At 41.1% G+C, this 9,747-nt stretch overlaps 1 protein-coding gene across 2 annotated transcripts; it reads right to left on the bottom strand.

Annotated features, from left to right (window-relative positions):
* Positions 1 to 770: 770 nt before the first annotated feature.
* On the bottom strand, positions 771 to 9,546 carry RB195_004909 (uncharacterized protein; the record flags this gene model as incomplete). 2 transcript variants are annotated; one of them, XM_064177133.1, is made up of 3 exons in its annotated part: positions 1,039 to 1,216; positions 6,817 to 6,893; positions 9,514 to 9,546. In XM_064177133.1, the coding sequence occupies 3 exons, from the start codon at positions 9,544 to 9,546 to the stop codon at positions 1,039 to 1,041; spliced, it is 288 nt and encodes a 95-aa protein (XP_064034258.1). The 2 variants fall into 2 exon arrangements, with proteins under 2 accessions (XP_064034259.1, XP_064034258.1); XM_064177134.1 differs by lacking the exons at positions 6,817 to 6,893; positions 9,514 to 9,546 and adding an exon at positions 771 to 973 and having other exon boundaries at positions 1,037 to 1,082.
* Between the last annotated feature and the right edge of the window lie 201 nt (positions 9,547 to 9,747).

Here is a 9,747-nt window from a genome sequence, read left to right as displayed (position 1 = left end):
TGTTGAGTGAGAAGCAGAAACACGTGGTTGGGTTTCTGCGGTGGTATACTTGGATGGGACTGTAGCGATAAGTGGTGCAGGTAAGGGTTCCTCCACGATCCTAATCGCTACGCTCCACCGCACCGCTTTGAGCGCAACCGCTTACGCAACTGCACCGAGCTTCAGTTCGTTTTGACCCAACTACAAATACCCTGTTATTTCGGCGCTCGACGTGATCTTCCCATCATTGCTTGCCGAGATCCTTATGTATTTGATTCTTAACGAGGATTACGACTGCGCGATAATAGTATTTTATGTAATATTCAGATGTATGAACTAACCTTGTTTTAGTGAATGGTAATAAAAGGGTTAAGAACAAGATCAGGTGAGATATATCTGAGAACTCCTAGACGAAACAACTGAACCAATTGGTTCTTCTGACAAAACCTATTTATGGTCCGGTCAAAACGACATGAAACATAGTGCATTTGAACTCGAAATGATGTGTTGGAAGCAGCAGTTCGAACCTAAGTGGGACCATCGCAAATTGCAGCAATGGGCGGTGCCAGCGAGGGTTCCAGCGCACCCCTAGCCGCTATTCTCCACCGCACCGGCTCGAGAGAAGCCGCGTACGCAATTGCACCGTGCTTCATGTCATTTTGACCGTACTATACATATTACCGGATAAAATGCAAAGAAATGTAAAAAAAAAACAGCAAAGTTAATACTGGAAGGTGAGAACTAAATGATGGTAGTAACACATGAACTGCTAACATCTTGTTATAGAACGACTACTTATGGTTCCAATCAATGAATTTTTGCAGAAATAACTCTGCATCCATTTGTAGCTTTTGTGATCTGTCAGTTCCTCCATGAGTTTGATTAATAAGTCTGCAAGTTGCGTCCAGCCTCTTCATCCTCATTCCTCCAGCTAAAATACCTCTCTGGGCTGCATCAGACAAAGTTCGGGCATAGAGTGTGACAGAGACGGAAACTGAACGTTTTTTAAACAGTAACTGAAATCTCTTTCTAACATCTGTTATTTGACGATACGTACTCTCAGAAACAATGATAAGTAGCAAAGGAAGCGATGGCTGCATCATCTTCGGCACATATAACGGATTTCAACCCATCCGACGCTACGCTTTCGTGTTTAGCACCAACAATCGACGGGTATTGACGCCTGTATCCGGGTTTTTTGATCGTGGTTCGTTGTGGTCGATCCTGTGGATTTGGCCTGCAAATTGGTGGGTGAAATGAAAAAGCTCACAAACATGCATGACTATCAAGTGAGCGGCTAAAAAAGAGTTTTCGCAATTATCCTTTCAGCTTCGAACTGAATCTGGCTGACTAATTAACTACAAGGTTGTTCTTTATAGATTTGTTCTAATATGGTTAAGCTTCGTTATGGATTGATTATACTGCATGAAAAGCCTTCTGTTTATGAAAATATGAATGGAGGGGTTTTTAGCGCGCAGCCCATTCTAACGATTTGGTAACTGATCGCACCTATCGGGCGAATATTTTCATCCCCGTGAAATATGCAGGTGAGAGAAGGCAACAAGCTGTGGTGGAGCTAGTGGTTGGGACTGAGGTGGGACCATAACGAACTGCAACAATGAGTGGTGCGAGCAAAGGTCCTCCTTCCTCGATCCGAACCGCTACATTCACCACACCGCTTCGGCCGCTTAGGTAACTGGCGAGCTTCACGTCGTTTTGACCCGACTATAACAACTTAGGTCAGTCGTGTTAGCCACGTCGTGTCGCGGCTGCTCACGCGACCACAAGTACTGGCGAAGGCAGAAGTATATTAGCAACCAAATCTATAGTAGAGTCAAAACGACATCAAACACTGTGTAGTTGCGTAAGTGCTTGCGCCCAAAGCGGTGCGGTGGAGCGCAGCGGTTAGGGTCGAGTGAGGACCCTTGCTACTACCGTACATTGCTGCAGTTCGCGATGGTCCCACCTGGATTCCAACAGCTATCTTCACCGCGCCACTTCAAGCTCAACCGCTTAGGCTGCCCGCAAAGTTCAGAGCCGCGCGTGCAAATCTGCGCTTCGATGATTATTGACTATTCACAACAGTGCGCTCAATAACTGTCGAACACAGAGCCATCGAACCGCCCCGCCTGCGCGGCTCTGAACTCTGCGGGCAGCCTTGCGCGAGTGCACCGTGTTTCATGTCGTTTTGACCCGACTAAACCTACTCTCATTTTATTTCCTTCTCTTGATATTCATATATTACGATTCTTCGATTTCACCGCAGTTGTAGTAGCTTTGTTACCACTCAACTGATCATACCTGCCGAAATTTATCTATCTATTATGACTAACTAAAGAAATACAACAAGGTTATCAAAAAAAAGATTGAACATTCATTTGAATTTTAAACTACTTCGCTGATCCCTGCTGTTATATTGAGCAACAATTCAAATATGAAAAGCGAATAATAGGGTGACGTCAGTGCATCACATGGAAGCTCCAACATTACCAGATTTACATCCAAATCCTGCTGTTCCATTCACTGTGTGTTGGTGTTAACAACAATCTCCAATTGTTTTATAGTCGGTCACTGCGAGATAGATCGCAAAACGTCGCAAAGAAATTTGGAAGGGATTCTCATGCCGCATGGGACGTCCATCTTTATACCGGACACATTTCCGTACACGGAGCTCCATGGATTTATTGATACAGTTTCAAATGACGTGGCGTTCATACTGCGGGCATCGCACAAGAAAAAAACGAGGACACGAAGCCATTTAACTGAACTCATTATCCAAAAACCGCGAAAAGCATAAAATTGCCCAATCGACCGCTAATAATGTGGAACTGTTAGATGACCAGAAACTGGCACTGTAACTAGAAAACGCTTTTCTTTAGGAAGCAGATATGAAAGTATTGATTACATTGTTATGTTATTGTTTTTATTTTTGATTATTATACTGACCTTTAAGTCTTGGGAGTCTATATGGGATAAAATTCTATACTTGAGAAAAGAAAGGAGCAACATTCAAACTGCTCCAGCGCAATTATCAGCTCAAAATGCTGATGATTACTTAGAGAACTCATTTCCAAAACTGGTTCAACAGTTTTATTTTCATTCACTTCACGTTGGCAAAGCCTCTCGTTGACAAAGGAATAAAAAAAGAAAAACAAGAACCTAAACAAAAAATTGTTCCAAAGAACTCAAAAAAGCAAAGTATCAGATAGTGACTGAATAAGTTTTTCTTTCAAGACAATTACATTTTATTACGACAAGACATTTTTCACAATTATGGATTTCTAGTTGCCAAATATAAATCAAATTCAAATCCATAAAATTTCTAACCATATCCCTTCGAAAGCTTAATGCCCACAGATTACCAGGCTATCGAACATCTCGGTTGCTATTTGGCTCCACAAGATGCTATATTGGCTCGAACTTTCACTTATTTGATAGATAAATAGGAGCGATTTCAAAGGAATTGCAGTGATCAGCACATTTCCATGTGCAGCGTTCAGTCAGCCGTTGGTTAAAGGCATCACTCCACGAATCTGAGGTGGTACGGATTTCAGGTGGAGTATTCGTATACGGCATAGCAGATTATGGGGAGGAGAGTGATTCTGTCCATTTATTCCTAATTGCCGTTAAAAACGGCCCGTAAGATACGGCTTCGGGCATTCCAGCGAACTTTTTTCTACAGGCAGTTCAACCGGAGCGCGCCAGCCTTGTGCACGCGCCGCATCTTCCGGTCTTTTTACGGCAATTAGGAAGAAATGGATGGAATCACCCTCCTCCCCATTATCTACTATCCCTTATAAGAATACTGCACCTGAAATCTGCACCACCTCAGATTCGTGGGGTGATGCCTTTAAAGGCAGAGTATCACGATTTTGACGTGGCGCGGAAACCATAGCGAAATCCAAGAGTTCCGATAGTAAATTGCGAGACTCAGCGTGGTTCCGTTCATTCTTCTCTACTTGCCGTAAAAACTGCAGGGAACCGTTTTATTTCCTACGAAGTACGTGAGAACGCTCCTCTATGTACACGTTCCAGTCCCCTCGGCAGGTCATTCATTGATTTCACTTGAGTAAGCTGGTGGGAAGACGTCACTGATCTTCGACCGATCGCACTTGAATGCGGCGCATGCAAAAAGATGGCGCGTTGCACCTGAAATCGTTGTAAAAAAACAGCGAGTTCCAAGCAGTTTTTTCTCGACGTTTAGGGAGAGATGAGCGGAGCGGATCCTTGCAGGGTTCCGCAAATCCACCACATGAACTCTACGCTCTCACTGTGGGTTCCGCACAACGTCAAAATCGTGATACGCTGCCTTTGAAGTGACCATTATGGCTGTAAGACATGCTTTAAAAACGGAATGGGCTACAAAGTTGGTATAGTCGGGTCAAAACGACATGAACTTCTGTTCAGTTGCGTAGCCGGTTGCGCTTGAAGCAGTGGATGGAGTGTAGCGGTTAGAATTGAGGGAGAGACCTTTGTTAGCACCGCTCACCGCTACTGTTCGCAATGGTCCCAATTCGATCCTAACCACCCGCTCGGAGCGCAGCCGCTTGCACAACTGCACCGAGCCACATGTCCGTTTTATCCTACTATAGATAGAATAAGTGGACATAGCTTTTGAAACAAAGTAAATCTACTAGGTAAACCTTCGAAGAGGACCTCTGTCAAGACGTTGTAGTATGTAACTTCCTTAATATCTAATCAATCTGATAATTTCTACACATTCTTTTTTAAGAACGTGTAGAAATCGTCAGATTTATTAGTTATTAGTTGAAAGAACGCTAGAGTGGATCTCAAGAGATGCTAAACGCCCTCGAGGGAGACCGCCGACGGGACGGGGTACACGGATGGACCAGCTGAGAGCTCAGCTGGATACAGCTGATGGACCTCATCAACGTCACTCACGAAACTTGAAGACACCTTGGATGACAATAGGGAGGGAACGAAACGAGTGGAAGAGATGCTGGGGTCCGCACGTCCAGTGAAGACGGGCCATCTAAGTATCTAAGTGTCTATGTAAGTATTTCCACACGGGAAAGAAAGCGACTGCAAGACAAGTTGCCTTCTTTTTTACGAAGTTAATAATTTAGAGCTTCTTTTCAGGTAAAAACAGCCACAGTACAGATTCTTCAGTCATACTTTGCGTGACTCAGAAGAAACAATTGTTCACTAGACATTGGATTGTTTTTAGGACGTTACGCTCCTGCAAGGACGAGGCGAAGGAACGGAACATTTCTTTGCAAATTGAACTAAACGCTCACAATTCACCAGCAGAAATGTTCCTTCGCGTGTCCTTTCGAAATTTACACAAGGTTTGTCGGATTTGATGTTTATATTGTATTCCATTCTGTCCTTTCTTCTATTTGAATCAATCAAAGCCTGCCCATTCAATGATTAGCTAGTCTTATTTTTTCCTCTTTCTGGAGTCACGGCCGAATATTTCATTTCTTTGCAGTAAATGCTTGAAGTAACTGAGTCCTCAGCCTTAAGCACAAGTTAGGTAGACGACTTCCTGATTCTCAGGATGTTTTGTACTAGTCCACTGACAGAATTTTGCAAAAAAAAACATGGGAATAATTTCAGTTTTTAATCCATTAATCATACACCACCATTTTGTGAGAGTCGCGTTGATCATCATACCTATAAGAGTTCATAGACCCGCAAGTGTAAACGTGCAGCACGTTATGAAAATTTGCTAAAATCAGGATTTTCGAGCACTTTTCACGTTGTTAATAAAAAATTTCGAGTTCAGCGTGAACAACGTGTATCATCAGATTGAGTTTGTAAACTTGCAGTTTGTAGCCGAATTATTTTGTTATTATTATTTATTCGAAACTATAGAGATTTGACGATATCACACCGGTATTTTTCACACAGAAAGGAATTTTGCGCTTTATCTGCAATAAGAGTACATTTGATGCGATGTGCTAGTCTCAGTCACTTAAAGAAAAATAATCGCTGGTCGTACACACATTCGCGTCGCTATCACACCACTAAGACTAGTCTTCTTTTTCTTTTCACACATCTTTTGTTAGAATCGCTTGAGTTTTTTTTTTAACAGTCCTTTTTTATAGTGTTTCTACGAAAAAATAGCGCATTTATGAATTAGCTGTTAGGATAGATCTTTTAAAGAAAAACACTAAGTCCCAAGGTACTACCATGAAATTTCTGTTACATTAGTTTCTTGTAATGTTAGAGAGGAAATAATTATCGAGGAATTAGCAGTCAGAGGTTCCGTGTGGTTTCCTAACTATTGATTTCCGCAAGGAAAAGAAAAAAGTATAAGATAAGTATAGGTATAAGATAAGCATTTTTATCATTATTTTAATTGTCAATTAGTAACTAATTATTATCATTAATTATTTTTCTTTTTATCACCTACATCCACGCTGAATTCATGATAAAAAAATAAGATACATTTAACTCTTAATGGATATCTGGACCAGAACCAAACACTTTTTCTTCACTTTCACAATCATAAAACTCTCTAAGCTCATATTTCAGTTAGAGAGGATCAGTATCAATTTCGGGATTTATTTAGTGGTTTATCAGCATCTGGAGGGAGGGAGTAGCGCAGTCGGTAAAAGGTTTCGTTGCTCGTCTGCGCGATCGATTGGAGGTTCGAAACCGTCTTCGTGTCGACCAAGCTTTCATCTTTCAGGGGTAGATAAATCAGTACAGGACTTGTTTGGGAGGATAAGTACAGTGATCTGGCACATCGGCTAGCCCCTGGAAAACACCTGGAGCCAACAGTGTGCACAAATTAGGCCATTTAGAATGGTAAATGTTTGGATACTGCATAGTTTGGATGATGTATAAAGTCAAAGTAGTACAACATACCGTTTGATGAGACCAAAATGGTTCTTCACCGGTTTGGCACAAGGAAAGTTATTCGTTTGAAATCTCCTCGCGGAAATCTAAACTTTGCAATATTTGTGAAATTCTGCGAAGTTCAACTCACTTTTTTCGATTCGCGCAAAACTTCAAAGTTCCTGGATTCTTCTATAAAATTCTCCAACTTCTTTGTACAGAGGAAAAGCTCGCTACGAAGCAAAATTAATGGACTGAAAATTCATTTGCAGTCAGCTTTGTCCATTTCGTAGTGTTTGTCAAAGGAACTCGTCACGTTCATCCACTTTGTTTTCCTTTTCGATCAACGCTTTGACAGTCAAACAATGAAATCTCCGCTTCCTTACACTCCCTCTATCGATAAAACGATGTGAATTCTCTATTCTCCTCTTTGATTTCATTGCCAGAAATAGTACAAAATTGCATCCGATCAATTATTAATGCTCTTCGAACACGAAACCAATTCCACGCCTGCATTGAATCGTTACAGTTACCGTTTAAATTTCACAGATATACGCTATAGTCAGAAAAACTCCAACTGTAAGGATAATCCACCAACTTTCGCGAACTAGTTAGTGGTACGGTAGTACAGTTTTTTGCTGATAAAGAGACCTATCGATGACTAAAACTCATAGTGCAAGGTCGATTTCGTCAGAGCACACGCATCCGAATTTCCAACAGAACTTTTCCGCTTATTCATCGTTGGATTTATTCTGAATAAGATTAGTAGCTGCATTTGATTTATTTTCTATGATATTTAAGGTCTATTTCTGTGAAGTTGTAGAGTATGGTTAATCTGTATTATCAATGGTAAACTCATTGACAAATAGATGCCACCTATTACTATGGATATCTCCCAAAAATTTCTCATAGTGGTTTTTTTTTAAATTGTTATCTTTGTCTTTGTCTCAAGAATTCAACAAATTTTGCTTTTGCTGTTTCTGTTTTCATAATTGATAGTATAATTTGAAGCTGCAGTGCTACCCTCATATTAAGCACATTCATCTTCTTGATTATAGTCGGATCAAAACGGCACGAAATTACGCAAGCGCAGTGCTCGGAGCGGTTGGATCAAGGTGGGATCAACGCGAACTGTTGCGATGAGTCGTGCTAGCAAGGATCCACCCTCGATTGTCACCGCAGCGCTTCGAGCGCAGCCTCTTACGCATATGCTCTATGCGTCATGTCGTTTTGACCCTACTATGAGAAGTATTTAAGAGCAACGTATCTTTGGCAGACACCCGATGCGGAATTTTAAAAACCCGGCATTCCCATTAAAAATCAAGTCCTTCAAAATGAGGTTTTTAGCATATCTATAGCTAAGAGTTGCTCGTTTTAGCGTCTGAACTAAGGCGAGCAACAATTTGAACAATGCAATAAGTTGCGCAAATAACTCAAAAAGTAAAATTTTTACAGCTGACATTTCGCTGAAAAAAAATTCTTGAAAATAATCGTAACTTAAAGGCATCACTCCACGAATCTGGGGTGGTGCGTGTTTCAGGTGGGTTATGCCTATACGGAGTCGTGGATTATGGAGAGAAGGGTGATTCCGTCTATTTCTTCCTAATTGCCGTAAAAATGGCCCTGAAGATACGACTTCGAGCGTTCCGGCGCGCTATTCTCCACAAGGAGTTGCGTCGGAGCGCGCCAGCTTTGTGCATGCGCTGCATCTTCGTTTTTTTGCCGTTTTTTTTTTTACGGCAATTTGGAAGAAATGGACGGAATCACCCTCCTCTTCATAATATACGGCCCCGTATAGGAAATCTCCACCTGAAATCTGCATCACCCCAGATTCGTGGGGTGATGCCTTTAAAATGTATCACAGCTCAAAGTACACTACACCTGTTGTTAATCATCATCATCAACCAGTTAGTAAGTCGTTAGGGATTATTAAGGGATTACACGTCACCCTGTATTGAGATGATGAGCAACAGTAAAAGCAGATTTCATAGTATTACCTTCCGGGATGTTAACAACCTCATGAACTCCGTGTTAGCAAAGTCTAGTCTTGGAAAATCCCCTCTACTTCCCAGAATTTCTTCACAGCGAAATTTTTACAACATGAACCACACCGTATTTTTGAGTATTCTTTGATCGCATGACGGCCGTTTATTATTGTAAGGTCCTGTTTCTGCAAAATTCTTTGAAAACGTTGTTCTATTTCTAGAGAGTAGTCCTTAACCCTTCAAAACTAATTCATCACTGAAGTCGTTTCAACTAGTCCATTTCTCTTTTTTTTCAGCGTATTTGTTAACAATGAATGAAATAGTCTTCATTTACGGTTGTTTCTGGACTTTGCCCATACATTGAAGTTATCTGAAGTCGTACGACCTGATTTTGTGGTCAAACTTTTCAAGAAGTCCTCAAAATTTATAGCCTATGTCCTAAAGTCAGTATCGACGAAAATATCAAGCTAAAAAAATGTATGTGGATGCAAATCTTAATCTCTCACAAGAATTCTTCAATCTAACTGGATTTTATTCAGAATTTCGTGTCAGTCTAACACAATAGACAGGTTTACAACGTTATGGGCTTAATTATTTCTGATTACCGCGTCTACTGTTGCTCGAACTTCCAAAAACATTCAAAAATACCTTTTCCCATATGTCCCTTCAACTTAGCATTTCTACCCTAAAATGACAGCTGATGATAGTTGCAACAATTACGAGGATTTTTCCAATCACATACCTTATTTTCGCTCGATTCATACTTGTCCATCATTCCTTCTCACTTATTCCTAATTTCTTTGTACATGGAGGCAAATCTAGAAAAAATGTATAACATGGAATAATTCCTTGTATTCCCTTCCTTATATTTCGTTTTTTCTACTTCTCTGATATAGTCGGATCAAAACAACATGAAGCTCGGTGCAGTTGCGTGCGCAGCTACCGCCGAAGGGGCGCGCTAGAGCTGGTGGTTGAG

This window comes from Necator americanus, chromosome I (genome assembly GCF_031761385.1).
Source record: "Necator americanus strain Aroian chromosome I, whole genome shotgun sequence".
NCBI lineage: Eukaryota > Metazoa > Nematoda > Chromadorea > Rhabditida > Ancylostomatidae > Necator > Necator americanus.
The sequence above is the reverse complement of the archived record's forward strand: the minus strand, read 5'-3'. Positions and strand labels throughout refer to the sequence as shown.